The 26,015-nt window shown below is 46.8% G+C and overlaps 1 protein-coding gene and 1 long non-coding RNA gene across 6 annotated transcripts in view; one reads left to right on the forward strand and one right to left on the reverse strand.

The window, feature by feature from the left end:
* Positions 1-13,430, reverse strand: part of LOC309636050 — a 33,798-nt gene extending 20,368 nt beyond the window's left edge. Inside the window, exon 1 of the long non-coding RNA XR_014249207.1 lies at positions 11,499-13,430. This is a non-coding gene — a long non-coding RNA (uncharacterized lncRNA). The remainder of the gene's footprint in view (positions 1-11,498) is intronic.
* OLFML2B (olfactomedin like 2B) overlaps positions 7,760-26,015 on the forward strand; it is a 38,528-nt gene continuing 20,272 nt past the window's right edge. For 2 of the 5 annotated variants that reach the window (XM_082405284.1, XM_082405285.1), the window contains exons 1-4: positions 7,765-8,402; positions 10,901-11,164; positions 13,439-13,546; positions 25,680-25,856. In XM_082405284.1, the coding sequence (XP_082261410.1) occupies positions 8,229-8,402; positions 10,901-11,164; positions 13,439-13,546; positions 25,680-25,856 (723 nt within the window). In that variant the 5' untranslated portion in view covers positions 7,765-8,228. Of the gene's footprint in view, positions 8,403-10,900; positions 11,165-13,438; positions 13,547-25,679; positions 25,857-26,015 lie in introns of all 5 variants that reach the window. The other 3 variants (XM_082405286.1, XM_082405288.1, XM_082405287.1) reach the window with 3 other exon arrangements.

Below are 26,015 nucleotides of genomic sequence, written 5' to 3' on the forward strand. Positions count from 1 at the left end.
CTCTCAGTAAGCCTTTTGGGATCTTGATAGTCCTCATGATTTTTAGCCTTAGAATTGGGGCTGGAGTTCATTCCCGCCCGGGTCAAACAAGGAACACGTGGTGAGTGCATAGTAAGCAGCAGAGGATGCTTACATGACTCCCAGGTTAGAATGAGGGGACCGAGGCTCACAGAGGTGAAGTGACTTTCCCAAAGTCCATAGTAAGTGTGGTAAATCCGGGATTCCACAGACCATCTGTCTGACCTGAGGCCCAGGCTCCTGCACGGCTCCAGGCTGCCTGACATGGCTAAAATTAAATGACATTCAGGCACCCCAGTGAACAGAAGGGAGTATCCTGAAAAGCAAATGTATGGATTACCATTTTCAGTGGCTCATCTACCAAGTGAAATGTCTACACTGAGCTGAGAGCTACTGTACATACATATACCAGCTTAAATTTATCATTGAATCTGGTGGCTGTAGGATGGTGAGAAGTCACATCTGGACTAGATTCAAGCCATGCTGGAAAAGGTATCACCTGGAGATGTGGACACATAGAAGAGTTGTCATTCTTAGATACTAATTTGGCTTGTCTCCTCTGTGGCTACATTTTTGCTTTTCTCTAAGATGATTAATTTATGCTAAGTAAGTGCATCTTGGAAGCAGAGGGGAGACAGAGAGCCAGCTAGCCATGGGCTAGAATACAGTGGATACCTGTCTATTTGCCTGGTCTATTAGCCCCTCCCTGGGACCTGCCCTTCTTCCCACTTCTACACAGTGACCTGACCCCCTGCACACACACCTTAGGTGATCAGTTCAGGACTGGGCACCTGATGCATGTTGCACCAGAGTCCCTTCCCTGGGCATTTGGAATTGGGCCTGAGAAGGAGAAAGCCTCACACTCTCTTCATGTAACTATGACCTGGACGCCTTCTGTCTATTGTGTGGAGAAGTCCTTAATGACCCCAGTGACACTGGAGCCCTTGGGTTCTGTGAGACAATCTTATACCCTTATAATAAAGTCCCCTTCCTCACCCCTTTTCTTTGATTAATCTGTATAAAATTGCTTTATTACTTACAACCAAGAATTCTTAATAATACTTTCACCTTACTCTTTCCCCCATATCTAGAGTCACCGAGTCCTATTACTTCTACCTCTTTCTGAATCTCCTACCCACCCCTTTCTATCTAGGCCACTACCTTCATCAGAGCCTTCCCATCTCATGCCTGGATTTCAACAACAGCCTCCAAACAGGTCTCCCTACTTTAGTCTGACCCTCCAACCCATTCTACTGCCAGGACCATCTACCAGAACTCAAGTTTAATTATTTCACTCCCTTGCTTACAGCAATTTTGGGGTCTCCTTCCCAGAGCCTTTGGCTCAAAATCCAAACTCCCAGCACAGTACACAGGCCTGGTGTGATCTGCCCACCATTCTCACCTCTGGACCTTCACGCTACGTCCCCTTCTCTTCTGTCTATTGTAACCCCCATGCTCCAGCTTTGCTTGCATTTCCCAATAACTCACCGCAGTTTTACCATCTCTAGGCTTGTACCTGGAGTGCTGTCTCCCAGTCTTTACTGAACCAGCTTCTATGCATCTTTAATAATCAAGAATGAGTCCTCACACCTAATTTCTAGGCTAGGTGGTAAAGCATGGACCAGGCCTTTCCTTTCTCCACATTCTCCTCTCTGGCATTGTCCCATAATGTGTCCTTTTGACTTTGCAGTGTTTTCCCACTGCTGCTTCCCTAGCAAAATCTGTTATCAGTTATTTATTCCCTGGTATAAATTTAAGGCAATGCATTGCCTCTACCAGAAGTATTCATGTGTAAAGACTCATCACTGAAGGCAGAACTTATTAAAGGGACATCAGACTTCTATGAAAAGGCAGGGAAGGCATGTGAATGCCCTGAAAAAGCCCACCACAGGACAGCACATAATCTGTGCCAGCGCTGCTCTCTGCTTTTAAGCATGGACGTCTCCTGGAACCAGGAGAGAGGGAGAGGGAGTGAAGGAAGAGAGAGGGGTAGGGAAGAGAGAGAGAGAGAGATCATGGTGTGTAGAAGCCACAGGCTGTATGCAGTGTTCCTGGCCTGTCCCAGGACAGTGTTTGGTGGTTGCCGGTTGTGCCTGCACAATTTTGGGGGGCTCCACTCACGTAAGCTATGATGGGAATTGTACCTCTTGGAGTTCTGCCATGTAGCAGCCATGGAAAATTCCTTGCGAAGGCAAAGGGCCTCTGCCTACCTATCCCTCCTTGGGTCAGCACAAGTCATAGAGGACAGGGGAGCTTCCCTCTGAGTCAGAGCAATGACCCATCCAGCACAGGACTCTGGCTTGGGCAGAGCCAACCCAGGAGGCCAGGTGGTCTGCAAACAGAGAACTATAGTTATTGTATTGCCTTTCCCTCTGCTTTCTACTCTTCACCACATGAGTGATTCATCTAATCTGCAGATCTGACTATGGCCATTCTCCTGGCCCAAATCTTTTAATGGCTCCTCACTGCCTACCTCTCTTGCAGTTATGAACAACTTTGTTTTTACTTAAATACCTTCGGAGGGAAAAAAAGCCTTTTGTATGCCTCCCCGGGATTACATGTAATCTTTATAACATGAGCTCATAAAGGCAGAGGTTCTGTCTTCTTCATCTTTTGTGTTCAGCAGGCCATAGAGCACCTGGCCAATAATATACATTCAATAATTGAGTTAAACTGAATTTAAAAAGGGAGAAAACCTAGAAGATCAAAGGCAAAATAAGAAGCTGAGAAAGCAGCAAAGCAGAGTGAACAGGGGGAAAAAGACTTCATTTTCGGCCAGGCTTTCCATCATCCCTTTCCAGCATTTTATGGCAGTTCCCTGGCAGGGCTCCCACCCTGCAGTGAGCCAGGGAAGGGAGATGGCAGAATGATGGTGCGCGTGGGATTTTGCCCTGCTCTTTGATTCTGATGCTGTGGGGCAGGTGCCTTTTCTAAATTACACACTAAGGTGGCAGGTCATTTCTAGCCACCCCAGCCCCACCTGGCAAAGCCTTGGTTTTCAACAGACGGGCATTTCAGAGCAAAGTCTGCAGGCTCCCAGGTAAACTGGAAAACAGATGCTCTTGCCAGAAGGAAACTTGGCTGGGGAGGCCTGGTGGATACAGCAGCTGAGGAATCCCCAGAGCCCGGCAACCTGCCCGCTGGCCAAAACCTATAAAGGTCCTGGGTCTCAGGTTGCTGAAGTGGCATGCTCAGGGCTTTCTGGGACCCTGTTCTTTGAACTTTTCCACAGTAAGTATGCCCCTCTTTGAGGCTGTTTCCTCATTTGTATAAGGGGATGATACTACTTAGCTCAGGGGGTTTTTTTTTTGAACATCAAATGACGCGTGCACACAGTAAGCACTCAGTACAGAGCGGTCATCATACAGCTCATTGTCTTGGTGCCTCAGTGATTTCCTCTGCACACAGGGAGAGCAGTACTTACTTTACATGAATACGCTGAGGATCAAGTGAAGTGAGATCTGTAGGCACCTAGCAAAGACTGCACAGAGTTTATGTCAACTTGGATGCTCTAAAGCCAAACCAAGCTCATCTCAGGATCTTCAGATCAGGTTATCAGACTGGCAGGTGGGAGGAATGCCACAGTATATCTGGATTTCTAAAAGTCTGTCAGAAAATGCTTTTAGACATGATGAAAACACATGGCCTAAGCACCAATGCCTCTGACTGCCTGAGCAATCACCAAAAAAGTTAATACCAATAAGGAAAGATTTTTCCTATTATGGGTAGGGCTCTAGAATATGAATGAATATGACTTTTTAAAATTACTGATTTGCATTAAGACAGAAACTAGGCTTATTGAATTCGGAAATTATCCCAAACTGGGACAAGAGCAAAAACAGCAAGATTTCAACAGAATGAAAAGATGGGCCAAAACCATCATAATATTCAATGGGAAAAAATGTAAAGGCTGGCATTTGGGTTAAAAAAAAAAAAAAAGAACATCACTGGAGAGCACAAGATAGAGAAAACAAGTATAAAATTCATGTAAAAGAAAAAAGAACAGGAAAAAACTACATTTAAAAAATAATGTGAATCATTGGTGTAATGTAACTGCCAAAAAAACAAAGGCAATCTTTGGCTGTATTAATAAAACAACAGTGCCCAGAAAAAGAGAAGAAATAGTTTCAATATGCTCTAACAGATACTCAAACTGGAGCCTTTCTAGAGAAAAAATAACCAGAATAATAGAAGGTCTAGAAGGTCATGTGGTCTGAGAAACAGGTGAATAAAAAGGAAGTAAAAGGTGAAGAAAGTGGGGGACTTCCCTGGTGGTGTAGTGGTTAAGAATCCACCTGCCACTATATGCCAATAAAATGGACAACCTGGAAGAATGGACAAATTCTTAGAAAAGCACAACCTTTCAAGACTGAACCAGGAAGAAATAGAAAATATAAACAGACCAACCACAAGCACTGAAATTGAGACTGTGATTAAAAATCTTCCAACAAACAAAAGCCCAGGACCAGATGGCTTCACAGGCGAATTCTATCAAACATTTAGAGAAGAGCTAACACCTCTCCTTCGCAAACACTTCCAAACTCATTCTACGAGGCCACCATCAGCCTGATACCAAAACCAGACAAAGATGTCACAAAGAAAGAAAACGACAGGCCAATATCACTGATGAACATAGATGCAAAAATCCTCAACAAAATACTAGCAAACAGAATCCAACAGCACATTAAAAGGATCATACACCATGATCAAGTGGGGTTTATCCCAGGAATGCAAGGATTCTTCAATATACACAAATCAATCAATGTGATAAACCATATTAACAAATTGAAGGAGAAAAACCATATGATGATCTCAATAGGTGCAGAAAAAGCTTTTGACAAAATTCAACACCCATTTATGATAAAAACCCTCCAGAATGTAGGCACAGAGGGAACTTACCTCAACATAATAAAGGCCATATATGACAAACCCACAGCCAACATCATTCTCAATCGTGAAAAACTGAAACCATTTCCTCTAAGATCAGGAACAACACAAGGTTGCCCACTCTCACCACTATTATTCAACATAGTTTTGGAAGTTTTAGCCACAGCAATCAGGGAAGAAAAAGAAATAAAAGGAATCCAAATCAGAAATGAAGATGTAAAGCTGTCACTGTTTGCAGATGACATGATACTATACATAGAGGATCCTAAAGATGTTACCAGAAAACTACTAGAGCTCATCAATGAATTTGGTAAAGTAGCAGGATAAAAAATTAATGCACAGAAATCTCTTGCATTCCTATACACTAATGATGGAAAATCTGAAAGAGAAATTAAGGAAACACTCCCATTTACCACTGCAACAAAAAAAAAAAATACCTAGGAATAAACCTGCATAAGGCATTAAAAGACCTGTATGCAGAAAACTATAAGACACTGTTGAAAGAAATTAAAGATGACACAAACAGATGGAGAGATATACCATGTTCTTGGATTGGAAGAATCAACATTGTGAAAATGACTATACTACCCAAAGCAACCTATAGATTCAATGCAATCCCTATCAAACTACCAATGGCATTTTTCACAGAACTAGAACAAAAAATTCACAATTTGTATGGAAACACAAAAGACCCCGAATAACCAAAGCAACCTTGAGAAAGAAAAACGGAGCTGGAGGAATCAGGCTCCTGGACTTCAGACTATACTACAAAGCTACACTAATCAAGACAGTATGGTACTGGCACAAAAACAGAAATATAGCTCAATGGAACAGGATAGAAAGCCCAGAGATAAACCCACGCACATATGGTCACCTTATTTTTTATAAAGGAGGCAAGAATATGCAATGGAGAAAAGACAGACTCTTCAATAAGTGGTGCTGGGAAAACTGGACAGCTACATGTAAAAGAATGAAATTAGAACACTCCCTAACACCATACACAAAAATAAACTCAAAATGGATTAAAGACCTAAATATAAGGCCAGACACTATAAAACGCTTAGAGGAAAACTTAGGCAGAACACTCTATAACATAAATCACAGCAAGATCCTTTTTGACCCACCTCCTAGAGAAATGGAAATAACAAAAATAAATAAATGGGACCTAATGAAACTTCAAAGCTTTTGCACAGCAAAGGAAACCACAAACAAGACAAAAAGACAACCCTCAGAATGGGAGAAAATATTTGCAAATGAAGCAACTGACAAAGGATTAATCTCCAAAATTTACAAGCAGCTCATGCAGCTCAATATCAAAAAAAGAAACAACCCAATCCAAAAATGGGCAGAAGACCTAAATAGACATTTCTCCAAAGAAGATATACAGATGGCCAACAAACACATGAAAGGATGCTCAACATCACTAATCTTTAGAGAAATGCACATCAAAACTACAATGAGGTATCACCTCACACCAGTCAGAATGGCCATCATCAAAAAATCTACAAACAATGAATGCTGGAGAGGGTGTGGAGAAAAGGGAACCCTCTTGCACTGTTGGTGGGAATGTAAATTGATACAGCCACTATGGAGAACAGTATGGAGGTTCCTTAAAAAACTAAAAATAGAACTACCAAACGACCCAGCAATCCCACTACTGGGCATATACCCTGAGAAAACCATAATTCAAAAAGAGTCATGTACCACAATGTTCATTGCAGCTCTGTTTACAATAGCCAGGGCATGGAAGCAACCTAACTGTCCATTGACAGATGAATGGATAAAGAAGATGTGGCAAATATATACAATGGAATATTACTCAGCCATAAAAACAAACGAAATTGAGTTATATGTAGTGAGGTGGATGGACCTAGAGTGTGTCATACAGAGTGAAGTAAGTCAGAAAGAGAAAAACAAATACTGTATGCTAACACATATATGGAATCTTAAAAAAAAAAGGTTCTGAAGAAACTAGGAGCAGGACAGGAATAAAGGCGCAGACGTAGAGATGGACTTGAGGACACGGGGAGGAGGAAGGGTAAGCTAGGACGAAGTAAGAGAGTGGCATGGACTTATACATACTACCAAATGTAAAATAGATAGCTAGTGGGAAGCAGCCGCATAGCACAGGGAGATCAGCTCGGAGCTTTGTGACCACCTAGAGGGGTGGGATAGGGAGGGTGGGAGGGAGACGCAAGAAGGAGGAGTAATGGGGATATATGTATATGTATAGTTGATTCACTTTTTTATAAAGCAGAAACTAACACACCATTGTAAAGCAATTATACGCCAATAAAGATGTTTAAAAAAAAAAAAAAGCTATCCTCTGGCTGGAGGTTTTACCAGGTTCTAAAGCTGCCGCAGGCAAGCAAACTACCAATGGCGCTAAGTTCAAAGCTGCCAAATATCTTTCCCAAAGTCAAGTCAGGGAAAAGAAACGTCCAACAGCAAATGTTCCTTCTCTCCTCCAGATTCAATAAAAGGAGGATGCTGGGGACCCATCCATACTTGCTCGTGCTTGGAGAGAGTTCTCGGTGCCTACCTCCCATCCCAGAGGAAATTCGCTCCTCTCCGCGAGAATGGGCACAAGAGATCTCCAAATTTCAGGGATCCCGCTCGGGGTAATTTCTCTCCCTCTATCATTTTCGGTCAGATGAAGGAAAGGGGCGACCTTCCGACGCCCCCCCACCCGCCCCGGAGGGCGTGCGCAGCAGCTGAGGTCGACTGGGTGGGGGGGAGCGGGGTCGCCGGGAACCCCTCCGCCCGAGCCCCGGGCGCTTCCCGGGCCTCCTCCTCCGCGCCGTAACTGGCTGCATCCCCGCTGCCCGGCACAATAGAGGCTCCGCCCTCCCTCCGCGCCAGCGCTCCGCGGCGCAGTCGCCCAGCAGCCCTCGCAGCTGCCCGCCCCACACGCCCACCGGGTCCCCTTGCGCCCCCAGGCTCCCAGCCGCCCGCCCCCGCGCGCCCCGCCCGCCTCCGCCTGGACCCCTTCCTTCCACCTGAGCCCTCTCCAGAGGACGGCGCGCTCGGCTAGCCTTACCACCTCCACCTTCCCCGTCACCTCCTCCTACCCTGCGCCCCACTCTCTACCAGGGCCGCACGGTCGGGGCTGATCGAGTTGGGAAGGAGATGACCAGGGTCTCTAGGGAGCATCTTCCCGCCCCGCTCAGCCGCACCCAGCTTTAGAAGGCACTCTGAGCAGCCACTCTCGGGCTCCAGCCAGACACCCTCTCGCCTTAGTCCTTGCTGAGACACCCCCCCTCCACCCCACCGGACCCCAGCCATTCTCCGAGGGGGCCGAGCTCCCTCTTGTCGCGTCCCTCATGGCCAAGTCTTTGCTGCTAGTTCTCTGCTTCGCTCTGGTTATGGCTCTGGGCTCGGGGTACAGCACTCCCCCGACTGGGACGACCGAGCCCCCAGATGTACAGACGGTGGCGCCCACGGAGGACGAGACTCTGCAAAACGAAGCGGACAACCAGGAGAACGTTTTATCTCAGGTAGGCTGCGAGTCCCGTGCCCACCCCTCTTGCCCTGGGTGGTGGCAAGAGCCTTAAGATGGTCCTCGCTGAAGCGTTCGGAAGCAGCCGTTTCTCCCTCCATTACCAAAGCGGGTGGGGGGGGGAACACTTGCTTTTCATTTATCAGAATATTTTCTTAAGCAAAGGAACATGGGTCCTCCTCTCAAAATCATAGGGTCTTTCAAGGTTACAGAATCAGGAGAAAGGAGAGGAGAAGGAAGGGAAGACACCACACAACTCCCAAAGAAGAAAAAAAAAAAAAAATTCAAAACCTTTTGGTTGAAGGGCTGTAGGAAGTATGGCCATCTCTTGTCTGTGTGGCTGGTTGTCAGAATTGGAATGTTGTCAGAAAACAGGCGGGCATGCTGGACAGGAGGCAGATGGCGTAACCCATGGGGAGATATTTCATTGCTCGGAGTGAGACACCCAGGGAGAAAACAGAACAGCAGCAAGTGTGATGAATATGAGGTGACCGCCAAACAGAGGGACTGATGATAAGTGCCCCCCATATTGAGGAGGTAAAATGGAAATGCAGATCTACTCAGGTTTGGCAGATGGTGGGGGCGGGGAGGGGAGGGAGTGACAGCTGATAGGGACAGGATCTGTAACATATCCTTTTACGAAGTACTTTCACTTGTTTTATTTGACTCAATCCCCACACAATCCTGATTCCCATCCTATAGTTAAGGACCATAGGCTTAGAACGGTAAAGGGCCCTAGAGATGGGTAGAGCCGGGTCTTCTGACAATCTCATGGTTGTCCCAACCCAGATCTCATGACTGGAAAAGACAGTTCTCTCTAGAGTGTTTATTTCATGCTTTCCAGAGCCTGCATGATGATTGTGTGGTGGGTGTCGCCATAATCCTAAGGATGAGGGATGGCTGAGAAAGGGCTCCTATAATGCTGCCTGTACCTCCGCTAAGCCTTGGGACTGGGGGTCCTTGGCACCTTCCTGTAGAAACACTTGGCATTTATCAAACACTAGTCTCCTCGCCCTTCCTTTAATAATTATGCTAATACATGCCCCATACTCACCCATAACCTCACACTGACCCCCAAATCGAAAAGACATAAAAATCCTTCACATGGGGCTCTGGAGGACCATCAAGAAAAGCGTTCCTGAAACCCGAGCCTCCTGAAATGAAGGAATCCACCCAAGCTCTCAGAGCAGGGATATGTAGGAATCTAGGCAGAGTTTCAGAGAGCAGACAGCTACGATTTACTATCAGCCCATAAAGACTGGCCAATTAAGTCACCCTGAACTACAGATCCTTCCACTGATCCATTCTGCATTTGACAACAGTCCTAAAACAAATATTAGTATTAGCAGAAACCTAACCCTTGTAAGAAAAACATAACGAGACTTCTTCCCCCCTCCGACAGCATCCCAGGAACATATCCACTCCAACAAGCTCAAAGCTTGCCTGACAGTGTCATTAGTCAAATGAAGGGAACCCTTCTCTGTGCCCACAAAGGGAGCCCTAACTTCAGGGATGTAGGATGTCTTGGAGAGGAGCTGGGGAGGAGCCTTTTCCCCAGCAAGTGCCTAGGATCGTGGTTCCAGAAAGCCTGCTGTTGCGTGTTTTCCTGCCTGGGGAGGCCGGCAGGGGAAAGCACTCAGAAGGAAATGTTTAGCACTGTAGAAGTAGCAAGTGCTGCCAGTTTGCTCTCCTGGCTTTGGCTTGGGGTTTGGGTGCAGAAGCTATTCTAGGAGCCAAATGAAGCCTTGGGCTGAGTAAACCTTACTGACATTTGGATCTGTCTCTCTCCTCCCAGTTTCTTTTCTCCAAATCTAACCCATCCTTTGAGACCAGATCAGATACCATTTCCTCCAAGAAGTCTTCCCTGGTGCCCGGCTAGAGCCACTCTCTGTGGCCCTCTGTTTGAGCTCCCGCTGCACTCCCACTTCAGGGGCACTTATCACTCCCTAATTGGTGTGACTGTTATTTATATGCCTCCTGCACCGTAAGCTCCTTGAGAGCAGTCTCTCTGTCTGGCCCATTGCTTTACCTCTCACAGCACCTAGCTCAGTCCCAAGGTGGCACTCAATAAATGGTGAATGAATGAAGGAGGACAGAAGCCAGTAGTCTTGAAATTGGAATGTCAGTTTTCCAATCCCTCCATCAATCGCTTCTCCTTTCCTTTTTAAATGTAAATCTGGATTCTAGCTAAGGCAAGGACTACCGGAAGAAGGATGGGGCTCGTTTGCTTTTTTCCTTTAAATGATGAAAGGCTAAGGCCCCCTGAGAAATGCACAGCTTTCCAAGATAAACGAAGAGAGCTGAACTCTGAGTGCCTCCCAGGAAATGCTAGAGTCAGCAAATTGTGTTGCGATGACCTTTTCAACTCCACATCAGAGCTGTCTGAGGTCTCTGGCTAGCAGGACATCTGACAAAGTGAACGGAGAGCCTTCTTCAGGACCCTAACTGATGCCTGTGTTTGCACACCCCCAACCTGCTCTCTCTCTCTTTGTCTAGTTGCTCGGAGACTATGACAAAGTCAAGGCCGTGTCTGAGGGCTCGGACTGTCAGTGCAAGTGTGTAGTGCGACCCCTGGGCCGAGACGCCTGCCAGAGGGTCAACGAGGGGACCTCCAGGAAGGAAGACTTCTACACTGTGGAAACCATCACCTCGGGCTCATCCTGCAAGTGTGCCTGTGTTGCACCGCCATCCGCCCTCAATCCCTGTGAGGGAGACTTCAGGCTCCAGAAGCTTCGGGAGGCAGACAGCCGGGACTTGAAGGTAGGACCTAGTGTGGGTTGATGCCTGGGTGAGAGGGTGCCTTAGGGACCCATGAGTCTGGCAAGGCTGTTGCTGGGGATTGTGGGCCTTTGAGTAAGTGGGCTCTGTTTTAGCCTTTAAAGGAGGTCAGGCCCTGGCCTGAGAGTGTTGCGTGTGGACCCAAAGCTGATGATCTGACAAACTGGTCATTTGCAACTCTAACGTCTGAGGGAGATGCCTAGAGCAAAGTGTGCCCGCCTCTCTTACGGAGCCAAGAAAGCTGGGCCTGGGAGCAGCTGCCCGACCCAGCCGGCCAAAAGAACTCAGCATTCTTCTCCAGGAGAGTTACCGCCACGATTTTTTTTTTTTAATTAATTAATTTATTTATTTATGGCTGTGTTGGGTCTTCGTTTCTGTGCGAGGGCTTTCTCTAGTTGCGGCAAGCGGGGGCCACTCTTCATCACAGTGCGCGGGCCTCTCACTATCGCGGCCTCTCTTGTTGCGGAGCACAGGCTCCAGACGCGCAGGCTCAGCAGTTGTGGCTCACGGGCCCAGTTGCTCCGCGGCATGTGGGATCTTCCCAGACCAGGGCTCGAACCCATGTCCCCTGCATTGGCAGGCAGATTCTCAACCACTGCACCACCAAGGAAGCCCCACTGCCACGATTTGCTGTCAGCACAGAAGGCACCCCAAAGACACACCAGACACACAGAGAGAAGTGAGCCTTTAGTCCTCAGTGCAAGGGCTGGGTGACCCAGAGAAGAAGAGGCCTGGGGCCTGCTCTAGGTCCAGTCATCAAACTGCAATCCTGTAATTCTGGTCCACAGGGTGGGGAAGCTCAGGCCCTACCTGGGGCAGCCCAGTGGGTCAGCTGAGGGCTTCATCTGATCCCTGCAGTGTGGGGTCGTGGGATGAGCTTGGTTTGGAGTCAGACTTGGGTTCAAATCAGTGCTCTGCTACTGCTTGCTGCGTGATGCTACTCAAGTTACTCACCTGGTCTGACCTCAGTCTCCTTGAGTTAAACAGTAGGAAGAATAACATCTACCTTTGGGGGTTGTTTTGAGAATCGATGAGATGACAACTATTGAGTACTTGGCACAATACCTGACATATAGTTGGGGCTCAATAGACACTAGTTCCATTAATGAATGACCATGTAAAGTGCTACTGCTGTACCGGCAGCTGGTACACACTCGGTAACTGGTCATCATTGATATTCCTTTAAGCAGAGTAGAGTTTACCAATAAAATGAGTGTCCCAGGATTCAGCCACATCACTCAGAACTACAGCTCTGCCGTGAAACAATCTCTGAACCAAAGGCATAGTTACCCAGTTATAGGATTGGATTCTTGGGGGATTCTGAAACAACAGTACGCAAAATTTTAGGAATCAGAAAATCATCACAGTACATATTAATCAGCTACCCTCCCTTGGCCCTTACCCAGGATTCAGCTATCTTCCTCTGAGGAGGAGGAAGGAGATCTTCTAAACATGAGCATTTCGTACGTTGAATTCTTCATCTAATAGAAAAGCTGTTACTGGAGGAGCAGAGTAGCACAATAGTGTACAACAAACTCTTCAGGAATGGTCCTTGGCAGGGAGGCTCAGTTAAAACATCTCTCATCTGCTTCCTTAACCTGCACTTTGCATGCCTTGCATGTTACCAGTGCCTCAGCCACCTTCCTCCCAGTGGCTCTGTACTGGCAGGAAGGACAGTGTTGAAAAAACTGAGAGAGCTGGGTACCCTATGACAACTTTCCGCCTCAAAGATGGGCCACTGGGTCTTGTTTACCCCAGGGGCAGTTTTGCTTTTAGTGCTAAGGAAAAGCTTGTTGGTGTCTTCCAGGGACTTCAGCAGACAATGCATGTGAGTGTTTCAGATCACTTGTTATGGGCCAAGTACTGTACTAGGTATCATGGGTAATCAAAGATGAAGATGACATAGCACTACTTCCAAGGCGCTCACAGTCTAGTATGAAAGACAGACATGCATGCAACAGATGGACTTAGTAAAAGAAGTATAAACAGTTTGGTGACGCTCTCCGGACCTCAGCTGACTTGTTCTTGTAGGATTCTCCCATTTTCTTACCTGCGTATTCCAATAGACAGAATACACCTACGCCATTGGGTCTGCTTATGTGCCCACCCACACAAGTGCTGCTTTCTGAGGGCCACCTCTCAATTTCTGGCTAGTGGCTTCCCTGTCCAGCCTCCAACATGGAGATCTAAAAGGAAATGCCTCCCTCTGGACCTGTCTGCCCCAGCCTTGGACTAACGCCTGCCCTTGTTTCATAGCTCTCCACAATCATAGACATGCTGGAAGGAGCTTTCTATGGCCTGGATCTCCTGAAACTGCATTCGGTTACCACCAAACTGGTGGGGAGAGTGGACAAACTAGAGGAGGTAAGGAAGAGTCTGGGTTTCCATATCTTTCTCTTGATCAGGCCCCAAAAACTTACCATACTCTTTTCTTCAGAAAGCATGTACCCTGGCTGTGTTTAACTCATTGTTCTTTGGAAAGAAAAAAATATACACAAAACATAAAACACTCATGCAAAATCATGCCAAATTGTTGGTGACAAAGAGAAATAGTGTAATATAAATGTAAATACCTACTTTTTTCATATATAAGAACCGTATAACCAATGTATATCTATTTTCCCCTTGACTTCCAGGGAACTCAGAGTTAAATAAAATGTAAAAGTGCAATAAGCATCTTACTTCCAGTTTTAAGGTGGAGTCATGTCTCTTCTGGGTATATGTTTGTTAATTTCTCTTTTTAAAAACTGTTCTGGTGCATGCCTCTGTGTGTGTGTGTTGGCGGGGGGCGGTAATCCATCTCAAATCCATTTTAGAGAAAGAAGACATAAAAATGATTACTAATAAATAATATTCCTTATTGCAAAACATTCAGGCTGATCACCCACAGGAAGAATACACTAGTAATTTAATTTTCATAGACAGAGATACCTCATTTGTATGACTGAGTTCTAGAGAGATGCATAGCTGGAGCTATGGTTTTCAGCTGGTGTGTGATATGGTGATGGGAGATAAAAGTCGTTATAAACAATCATGTTGACATTGTTTTGTTGCTGTAATGCTTTAACATATAAATAAGAAGTCATTTAGTTACCAGAAAAGGAATGATCATCATTCAGCCTGATTGGTAAGAAGCTTATGGATGTTTCTTCGACTGGCATCCAGTTCTGGAATGGATACTTGAAACAGTGACTCAAAGAGCTGCTGCTTCAAGTAGAAAACTATTTAATTTTTAGAATTTTTTTAAACATTTTTTATTGGAGTATAGTTGCTTTACAATGTTGTGTTAGTTCCTACTGTACAGCAAAGTGAATCAGCTATACGTATACATATATCCCCTCTTTTTTGGATTTCCTTCCCATTTAGGTCACCACAGAGCACTGAGTAGAGTTCCCTGTGCCATACAGTAGGTTCTCATTAGTTATCTACATTATACATAGTATCAATAGTGTATATATGTCAATCCCCGTCTCCCAATTCATCCCACCCACTCCCCTTCCCCCCTTGGTGTCCATACGTTTGTTCTGTATGTTAGAATGTTAATATAAGAGGTACATTTAATAATGGGATGAATGTAAACATATCAATATATTCCTCATGAAAAAGTGGGCTTTTGGGGGTCTCTCATGGAGGAGCTGAGGTCCCCTGATGGGTGATTAGTAGGTAGGATGAGAAAAAAGTAAGGATCTTTAGTGTGGCAGAAAGGGAACTCACTGGACTAGGAGTCAAGACAGAGGGAATTACTCTTTGTTTGCCGCTACCAAGGAACCATATCTCACTTTCTCCATCTGTGAAGTGGGAAAGGTCCCCTACCTACTGCGTATGATTGCTGAGGAGATAAAAGTTGAGCTAATCGTTTTGGAAACACTTTGAAATGCTAAGTGAAACAAAGCACTCAGGTTATGACCAAGGAGTGAGTGTGGGCAAATGTCCCTCTGTTGCTTTGCCAAGAGAACTGGCCAAAGGATGATGAAACGCTGTGATTTCAAGGATTGATTTCAGCACACTTCCTACACTCCTAAAGATGTTCCCTGGAAGTGAACACCAGATCCTTCTCAACCCACCCTTAGCCTTAGCTCCCCCGGTGCTGGGATGAAGTGTTTTCTGAACACGGCCATTTGCTCTGGGAGGGTTGGTAGGTCCACAGTCACTTCAGTTACGAGGTCTAATGAGCGGGGTCAGGACATTGGAGCCCAAGCTTGTAGGCAGATCAAAGTGGCCAACGGGATCATGGCAGTCCACTCTTATCACCCCAGTCTTCCTGGAGGGGCTCCCTGAGAGAATCAGGCCACTTGGCATCTCGAGTCTCTCCTGATGTTGACAGCTGGAATGATGGGATTCGGAATGGTCAACGCCATCCTACTACCAATGGACTTCACGTGGGCTTGGGATTCTTTCTGCTATTTAAAACCACCTTCTGATTCTTTCAGATGGGTTCAAAAGGAATTAAACCAAGATCCCATTGGACCTTCCAAGTTGGAAAGTGCCTCTCTTTCTCTTGGCCCCATTGCACATCCCAAATGTGCAATGCCCCTTTAAAAAAAAAAAAAAAAGATTGATCTTCTACAGGAACAGGGGTGATAGCCGCCTCTTCTGCACCTGACCTTGGCAGCCACGTGATTTTCATTCTGTCTGGAGAACACAGCCTGGGAAAGATAGCTCTGGGGGTACAACACAGTGTTCATGAGGCCAAGGTCAGGCACTCAGCCTCTGAGAAGGCCAGTGGGCTGAGCTTTGTTCAAGGGCTATAATGTTTCCAGCCTTGTCTAGCAGCTGAGCCCTCCCTGCTGGCAAAGGGTAGGAGTGTGGATGAATTTGGTGCAGTGCCACTACCCAGCAGGATGTATCTTCTGTGCAGTCGTACAGTCACTGGGTTTTTGCCCAAACCAACCTTAGTTATATCGATGAGAGTTACCTCTTTTTCAAAACTGTGGAATGATTAGTAGCAAAAACTGGACCTTTATGATAATAATCATCATCATCCCTTATATTTGTATAGCATTTGTGGTTTTAAAGCATCCCATATACATTTCGCTTATTAGTTCCTGTGAGCTGGACAGGATATGAGGCCGAAGGAAATTAGATGACTTTCCTTCAGTCACAGTGCTAGTGAAGTATAGGCTGGAGCTCAGGCCTTCTGGTTCCTGGTTCCTCAGGACTCTTTCTAATCAACCTCATAAGTTTCTTCAAATCGTTGCTGGCTGCCCTGGGAGCATCAGTTTTTCCTAACCAGAACTTACAGCAATAGCTCTTCCAAGGGAATTTCTAGGCAGAGCCATGGCCATACCCCATAAATCCTGTTAAACAGGATTAAAGTTAAGTTAGAGAAGGTCCCACCCAGTGAAAGTTTCCCCAAGCAGGCAGCCCAAGATGACAGGGTGCTTTGGTGTGACAATAGATACAGATGGGTCTGGGCCCTGGGCCCACAGACCAGAGCAATGTCTCTCAGCTTCAAGTCCAGCCACTCGTCTCCTGGCTCTTGCTGGCTGACTCTGTCTGCAGTCTGCATGCAGTGAAAAGGCAGAATGTTGGGTAAATGGAAAAAACACTCCGTCTCCAGCCTGGCTCTGTAGGAGGAATAGGAGTGAAACTCTGCTCCTGGTCTTTGCATCTTCTTGAATCCCAAAGAGAGCTCTTTGGAGGTCAGACCAGACAAAAGGGTCAAATTAGAGGGACATTTTGCCCAGAGTAAGATCAGTACTTGGCAGAAGAAGTAGGCACGCACATGTGTGTACATTCACCTCAGCTATGTAGGAGGATGTAAGAATGGAAACTCCATTTGCAGATGAAAGAGGGAGAAAGGAGAGAGAAATGGAATCTGAACTGTTGAGAATCTCACCTCTTGGTAAAATCAGCTCTGGAAGCTCTTCTTGGTGGAGTGATTTTGGTTGAGCTTCTGTTTTAAATCGTGAAAAATAACACATGTGTAGAAAAGTGCATAAACAATGAATGTACAGCTTAGCAAATTATCATAAAGCAAATACCCATGTAACCAGCACCCAGCTCAAGAAACACCCCAGAAACACCCCAAAAGCCCCCCACATGCCCTCTCCCATTCACATCTCCCCCGAAGGGAACCTCCATCCTGACTTTATGTTAATCATCTTCTTGCTTTTCTTTGCAGTTTCATCACCTAAGGATGCATCCCTAAATACAACAGTTTTGTCTGTTTTTGAACTTTAAATATGTAGAATCCTACAGAAGTGCGTGTCTATGTGTGTGCATGTTGGGCTTCTTCCACTCAACTTAATGTTTTTAATACTCACCTATGTCATTTTTTGGCTTGTAGTTCATTCATTTTTATCCCTGTGTAGTATTCTAGTGTGAGATTATACCACAATTTATTGATCTGTTCCACTGATGGCGGATATGGGGGTTATTTTTAGTTTTGTAATTCATAGTAACCCCAGGGGCATCCCTCTATATGCACATCCCATACATGCATACATTTCTCTATGATATATAAGTAGGAATGGAACTACTGGGCTATTAGTTATGCTTATCGGCAACTTTAGGGGATACAGTTGGCCTTACACATCCACATGTTTCTCATCTGTGGATTCAACCAATTTGAATTCACATGGAATTCAACATTTATAAGTACTTGGATGTGACTGTGTACACATGTGCCTTTGTATATGTGTGGGTGTATATCCCAGGCTCTTAAAATAGATGCATGCCTACGATTTGATTCAACCACAGGAATTTTAGGGTGATCGAAAATATTCCCCCCCAAGTTCCAGAAAGCACCAAAAAGCACAACTTGAATTTGCTATATGCCAGCAACTATTTACATAACATTTACATTGTATTAGGTATCATAGGTAATCTAGAGATGATTTAAAGTATATAGGAGGATGTCTGTAGGTTTTATGCAAATCCTACACCATTCTATATAGAGGACTTGAGTGGATTCTGGTATCTGTGGGGAGTCCTGGAACTAATCGCCTGCAGAGGCCATGGGGCAACTGTATTGCCAGGCTGTCCTCCCACGTGGTAGTACGAGTTCATGTTACCTCCAGCAGGGTGTGAACGCTCCACGCAGATTCTTATTGAAACTTGGTATTGGCAGACTTTCTAATTTTTATCAATTTGGAGCATGTATCTTAGTAGGACCCTTTCACTGTGTGCCGCAAACTTACCCCCCAAAACCTCTTTCCTATTCCCCTAGTGGAGGCCTGAAACCGCATGGGCATTCCTCTAGAACTTGTCCAAGTGGAACTAACATCCAAGGTGGTCAGTGGTCCGAGAACCTTCTATGGGGTAGATCCAGGCTGACACTCTTCTGAAAGTGGCTGGGAAGGGATAAGGGATTCAGGAAGGACCAGTATGTATTGGAGCTGGGGTGGGTGTAGGCACAGAATATAGGTGCCAGGAGAGATAGGAATTAGAAGTCTAGAAGGAAAATCTGTAGCTTCCAAAGGCAAAGGCAGACCCTATTCATTACATGCAGACCTGTCGTTGGCACAGATTCAGCTCAGAAGACTTTTGCTCTGAGCGCTGAGTGAGCCCAGAGACACAAAGACTTGTAGGCTGCCCAGGCCTAAAGATGGATTCTGATGGCAGCAGGACAGGAGGCAGAGGTACAGGCCTAATACCACGTACTGCTTCCAGGAGTAGATTTATCATCCAAGTAAAGAAAAAGACAAACAGAGGGACAGGTCGTTGAAATGATTTATTCCAGCATCAAGGCTTTAGTTGAATTAAGTCATGCCCATAAAAATTGCAAATCTTTGTGAAGAAATGCCCTACCTCCACTTAGCTGCAGTACAACTGGCAACATTTATAATTACTTGGATGTGACTGTGTACACATGTGCCTTTGTATACATGTGGGTGCATATCCCAGGCTCTTAAAATAGATGCCTGCCTACAGGCTTCCCAAAGTGTGATTTCTGTTGCCCAAGTGTGTGTGTGAGTCCTTTTCTCTCGCACCTACCCGCTGGAGTTTGCAAACCCCATCCGTGTGTACAGATGGCACTGTGGAACCTTGTGTGTCATCTGAAGCTTTTTCTTCTGATAATGTTGTGTCCGAGTGGGAATTAAAGTCTACAATGGATTTACCAGACCCAGAACTGGCCCTCTCCCCAGAATGTGCTGGCACAAGCATTACTGAGGGCTTCTCCCCCAGACGTAAGGATTTGGTGGCCTTTGTGTTTCTGGTCTGGAAGGCAGGATCAAAGGATCATTCCTGACTCTGGGGGATATATCTTTTTACCAACTAATAGCAAAATGTAATTTTTGTCTGTGCAGACCTGGCCATGAGTTAGGGGAACTGTCTCTTTCCAAGCCTCTCCTCTCTGCCCTCCCTCCACTCACATCAAGACCCCCCAAGTGCTCACTCTCTCTCCTGATCAGATCTGCACTCACAGAAGGGTTTGCTGTAAATCATTTCACTCTTCTCCTTACTCAAGTGTAGCCTTGGAGAGGAGTGTCACTCACCCTGTCTGACCATAGTGTCCTCACCTGTGAAAAGGGAAAGGGCTGGAGATAATATTTCTAAGATACATTTCAGCCCTAACGTTATTTAATTCAGTTTACATCTTAGTGTGGGTTCAGGTCAATATATAACCTCTCCTGGGTTTTATATATACTTCAAATCTAATCTGTCACTGTGGCATGAAAGGTTTTCTTCTTGGCTAAAGGGATTTAAGGTGTGCGCCTCAGCCCTCCATCCGCTGGCCTAGGAATAGCTTGTAGCTGCCAGCATGTGAGGGAGCGTGTGGCTGTGTTTATGGGGTTCATCATCAGAGGCCTGGGACTTCTGGCTCTTTACTTGTTTGACTGTCTTCCAGGCTCTGGACTTCTTGAGGACAACCTGGGTCTCTAAGTTGTCTCTGTTTGCCAAAGTTTAGCCCAACGTGGATGTGGATCAGATGCTCAACAGCTGTTTGGTTGGGGGAGTGACTGAGCACGTCAGCTGGCCGCCCCCTGCCGCCAGGCCGGCCCGCCCGTCTCCATCGTCTGTGGTCAGGGATCGTGCTGCGTCCTGCCTGTCCTGTCAGCTGGAGCGCCAGCTGTTTCTAGCTGCTCCCCCTATCCAGCTGTCTTATAGGGGCTGGAGACAGCTGTCGCCTAGGGTGTCTGTCCCAGGCCACCTGGTCCTAGTCGTGTCTTGGAGGGTTCTGAGCGGGGGGAAGGGCAGGGCGAGCTATGGGAACTCCGAGCCCTCCCACCAGGTCCGGTTACTCCCACACTGTCTCACTTCACTCCCGCAAGGAACCGTGCTCCCTCTGTCCTCAGGCTTGCCATCTGCCTCTGAGCCTTGTGCACACCCAGCCATCTACCAGTGGGGGCACATGCCTGCTGCATGACTTGGGGCCATGGTTTGGCTCAGCTGCAATCTTGCTTAGTCTCCTTCTACAGGAGCCTGTTTACAACACACCAGCTTTGGGTCCTCGCCTATCTCCCCTGTCCCAGCCACACCAAAGCTTAGCTCCCCTCCCCCTTTCCACCTGTGTATCTGCTACTGAGATCCCATGAGTCCGTCCCACTCCACCTTGGGCGACGCGCGTCAAGCCCTGTTTTGTGTGCTGTGCCACATACAGCTCTTCATTCGTTCTCCAGACCAAGGCTGGTGAGGTAGGTATCATTATTCCTTCCTCCTCTGACTGATGGGGCCTGGAGAGGTCCCATCACTTGCCTTATGTAGTCACGTAAAACCAGGTAGTGACTGTGGTGTGGGTTTCATACCTGGTCTCCAGAGCCAGCACTTTGCCCACCACACCTCGTCCCTGGTCCTGCGTGGGAGAACAAGACCACAGAGAGCTGATAGAGCTTTGCACGCTGGTTGTCTTTCCCTCGGGTCCCAACGCTTTTGGCTTAAGCTGCCCCATGGTCTCACCCAGGCATGTACACGCTTGTCCAATAGCTGGACAAGGTCAGGACACAGTCTGTGCCCATGGAACAGCCTTTCTGCACATGCCCGTTGCACCAGTCTGCACGTCTGCGTGTGTTGTCCCTCCATGGCTCGTTAAAGCTGTCCTCTGACCAACTGTGCTGCCCAGTGCTGACCGCCAGCTGTACCCTCAATTCCACCTACATCCAGTTCCACTTTTCCCAGGGACTTGCCTAGTTTGCACACTTCCTCCCCTCTGGCACCTGTGCATCTGACTGTGGTCAGCACAGGACACCTGTCCCCATCTGGCAATGTGGGCTTGCTCTCAGTAGGCACCCTCCAATGCCCTACTACATGCCCCCAGCACATGGCACCTGTTCTGTGAATACCTCTCAGTTCCTTGGCTCTGTCTAGCCCAAGGACCATGACACAGTTCCCAGATCTTTATTGCCCTGGCTGGCTGTGTCCTGCCTTCTGTGCCAGCCCTCTATCTACCTGCTCTTCTTCCCTCCTTCTTTCCCTCCTCACAGCACCAGGATCCTTGGCAGGGACCATGTGGTGTGCTCACCCCTGGCAGACAGGTACCCTTCCCACTTCCTCCGCCACGTTGCCAGTGCCATGCACAAGCCAAGTTGCACACACCATAAATGTCACAGTCACAGTTCCCCCAGAGGGGAAGAGCCAGAGGCATGAGGTCACGGGGTTCACCCTTCTCCCAGGGCAGGATCGAGAGCGTCTTGTGTGGGCACCATCCCCGGTGCCTCCTGAGATGTACCCCACAGAAGGCCCTTGGTGTGAGGAAGGCAGAGCCCCAGGGAGGAGTGGGGAGCCCTGCAAGGCCAGCACCCCTGGGGAAGAGGTGGCTGAGTGGGAGGCGTGGCCGCTGCTCTGCTGCCCTGGGGGACATCAGCTGGCTTGGCACAGCAGGCCGATGGGGTGATGCCACCACCAGCCTGGTGTTTATTCAGGTGGCTGGCGGGCTTTGCTGTTCCCACGAGGGAAATAAAGAATATTGTCCTCTGGGGTCTCAGGGCCAGGCCTGTCTCAAACCCTCCTCTGTGGAAACTCAGAATAATGGCTCCTCACTAAAACCAGAAAGGGTACTGGCATTTCTAAATCAATGAGAGGGGAGCCTTCCAGGGGCCTAGAAAACCCAAAATCTGGAGGGCAGGGGCTAAATCTGTGGGGTTGCCCCTTTGCCTCACAGCGAGTGCAAGGACCAATGCTGACTCTTTTGAGGTGTTCAGGAATTGGGTGGGATCTTGTTTTAGGCTACTTAGGCCAAACCATTGGGTCCACCCAGAGAGGGGTCCTAGGGCCATGGCTGGGCAGCAGTTGTGGACATGCCTCAGTCTCCACCTCAGACAAGTGTCGTTGATCTTGCCGATGAGCTAGAATCTGCATCTGTCACATCACTCTGACTTGCTTTCCTTCATTGCACTTTTCACTAGTTGATGTTTTCTTGTTTATTTCTTATTTATTGTTTACTTCCCCTCATGGAGGGTGGTCTTCATCAGAACAGGATCCTTGCTGGCCTGGCTTACCCTCAGTGCCCAGGGCTGAACTCATGAGTGCATTAGTGAAGAAGTACTATATAGAACACCTGAACCTTCTGGGGCTTCATTACCTGTCACAGGATGTGAGAGTTACAGGAGAAGACGCACAGGTGCGGCTCTTAGCAGGTGCTTATAGATGTACAGAAATGCTTGAATCCCACTCAGGGACCAGGAACTTTTCCTGTCGGCCCCAGAAAGAACCTGGTTCCTGTAAGACAGTCTCTCTCACACATTTGGGCCCCCTTTCCATTAGCTTTATCCCAAGCTTCCTACATTTAAGACAGTGCTTCTCAAACTTTAATGTGTATGCAGATTGCCTGGGCATCTTGTTAAAATGCAGATTCTGATTCAGCGGGTCTGGGTCAGGTCGGAGCTTCTGCATTTTAACAAGCTCCTGAGTGATGGAGTGATGCCTTTGCTGCTGGTCTCTTTGAGTAGCAAGGATTTATGGGGATCCAACATTTTTATCTTTCTCTGTATATGCATATCCTATTGTATATCCTGAAACCAAACTGACAGTGTTCGCTGGCCCCCTGTCATGTGCTCAGTGCTGCTTGAGAGCTGGCTGAGTGCCAGGAACCTCTCCTGGTGTTCTTAGTGATCCAGCAAGTGAACTGAAGAAGCAAGGGCCAAGAGGCTGGGTGCTGGATTCAGTTCTGCCGCTTTTAAAAATGATCATGGGAAAAATCATATCCTTACTCTGGGCCTCAGTTTCCTCATTTGTGAAATGAAGGGTTAGGCTTGAGTTCCGGGGTCCATTCCAGCTGTGACATTCTATGAAAAATAACAACCACTCAGTACGTCCCATGCACTTCCACATATAGTTTAACTCATTTAATCCTCATAACAACCCATAGGGCAAGTGCTCGTATTAACCCCATTTTACACATGGGCAAAATGAAGCACAGGGTGCTTAAGTAATCTGCGCAAGATAACAGATCTAGCAGTAGCACCACTGAGATGTAAACCAGACAGTTTCCTCCAGAATTCACGCTCTTAACCACTGTACTTGACTGACCCTGATAACACTTATCAGGAATGACTGCACCCTCAGTAAAACCACCTATTCTGGGTATTCTTGAAACAAGACCTCTTCTCAAGGGCTTTGGCTCTCATAGTTAATTCTGTGCAGTTTAGAGAGGTTGGCTTGGCCTTAGCCCCACAGACACATTGAGCCTTTCCAGTGCTCAAAATCTGGCGTGCACTGAAGTGCTGTAAGAATAGCATGGCCAGTGGTCTAGAGCCTGGTTAGTTATAACTATCACGTCGTGGGCTCCTTTGGGCAGCCCGCGTAGGGCCACTGGAGCCACAGTGTCTGGGTGTCACCATCTGCCTACACACCCCCTAACTCTGAGCTACTGTGGCTTCCCTCTGGGACATGAGTAGCATCTTACCAGGCTGCAGACTGTGCCCGGCAATGCCTGAGCTTTTGCACTTCTCATGTCTGTCAAAGAAAGATGAAAAGTGAATGCATCTTCCATTCTTCCATGGTTACTTCCTCTATCGCCCTCATAAACAGGGCTCAAAGGAGAACATCCCATTTAAAAATTCAGATGCTCATGGAAACCTTAGAATGGGGGCCAAGGCTGGACAATGTTAGATCTCAGTGCAGTAAACTTCTCTAAGAATAACTGGAGGAGAAAGGATACCTCTACGCCTGTTGACAGCGTCCAAGATTCAAATCGCAGTCAGCTTCGTCTTCTCCAGGATGCTGCTTCTTATGCGTCCAGTGCACTCCCTCCCTTTGAACCCATGTTTGGCACTCACAGAACCTGACATGGTCGGTCATCTTCTTTCTGCAGTGTGGACCCTGTCTCCCCCATTACAGTTGTCCTCCCACCGCGCCCGCCTCTGTCCCAGGACAAGAACCCCCAGGGGAATTAGAGGCTTTCTTTCTGCCATACTGTACCCTAGACACACAGGAGGTACTCACCAGTGTTGGTTGACTGAAATGTAGCTTTAGTCCTTTCCGGTATGAACTACGTCTGGAACATGCCTAATTCGCCAAGCCATTTAGGGAAACTTTTTAATGTGTGAATAGGAAAGTTTAAAGCCAGCCTATCAATTTCCTATATTAATGATGCTTTTAAAGTGCTGGGAGCCATAAAAAGAGAGTGAAATATTGCCGTTTGCAGCAACATGGATGGACCTAGAGAATATCATACTAAGTGAAGTAAGTCAGACAGAGGAAGATAAATATGATATCATATCACTTATATGTATAATCTAAAAAATAATACAAAGGAATCTTAATATATAAAACAGAAACAGACTCACAGACGTATTAAACAAACTTATGTTTACCCAAGGGGCAAGGGAGGGGGGATAAATTAGGAATACGGGATTAACAGATGCAAACTGCTATACATGAGGTAGATAAGCAATAAGGATTTACTGTATAGCACAGGGAACTATATTCAATATCTTGTACTAACCTATAATGGAAAATAATCTGAAAAAGGTATACGTGTGTGTGTGTGTGTGTGTGTGTGTGTGTGTGTGTGTGTGTGTGTGTGTATAACTGAATCACTTTGCTGTAGACCTGAAACTAACACAATATTGTAAATCAACTATATCTCAATTGAAAAAGAGACTTTTAAAAAGTGCTGGGGAATAGTTTGTGCTCATTAGAAAAACATACTATGTAGATTTCTTTGGCCACCTCTTTTAAAATTGCTCAGAAAATCTTTCATTAACTGAGCCACTGGTTCACATGTGTGGAGGTGCAAGCGAATGGAATTTTTCTGTAATGTTACTCGTCACTGGATAAGAGCGTACTGTGAACAAAGGGTGGAAAAATAACAGATGTCCCAGTAGCCCAGGGACATGGCAGTGTTATTATTAGGAAAGCCGTGGTGGTATTGGGAAGCATTTCCAGCAGAGGACGTACCTGAGCCAAGCTGTCCTGGAAATGCCGCCTGGGACCGAGCTCCGGTCCTCAGCGCAGGGCTGGACACACTCGAGGGCCCCAATTGTTTCTGGCTGATTTCTCAGCCTGTCTGTTGAGTCTCTGTGCTCTAAGCAGAAGCTGGCTGCCAGCTCCCTCCTGTTGGCCTTCAAAGCACTTTAAAGGACTCTCTTTTTAAAATTTTCTCTCTTCTTAGGAAGTTTCTAAAAACCTCACCAAGGAAAATGAACACATCGAAGAGGACGTGGAAGAACTTCGAACCGAGATGAACAAGCGAGGCAAAGAGAACAGCTCCAGTAACATCCTAGACAGCATGCCGGACATCCGCTCGGCCCTGCAGAGGGACACGGCTGCAGCCTACACCCACCCCGAGGTACAGCCCAGCCTCCAGGGGCTCTGACCACAGACCCCCGGAAAGCATACTCCCAGTACCTCCCTCGTGCATAGAGCTTGCAGGCTTCAGTCCTTCCATGGGCATGGTCTCGTTTCATCTACACAACAGTTCTATAGGTCTGATGCGGCAGGGGTTGAC

The sequence above is a fragment of the Balaenoptera borealis genome (assembly GCF_965194805.1).
Source record: "Balaenoptera borealis genome assembly, chromosome: 1".
Lineage (NCBI taxonomy): Eukaryota > Metazoa > Chordata > Mammalia > Artiodactyla > Balaenopteridae > Balaenoptera > Balaenoptera borealis.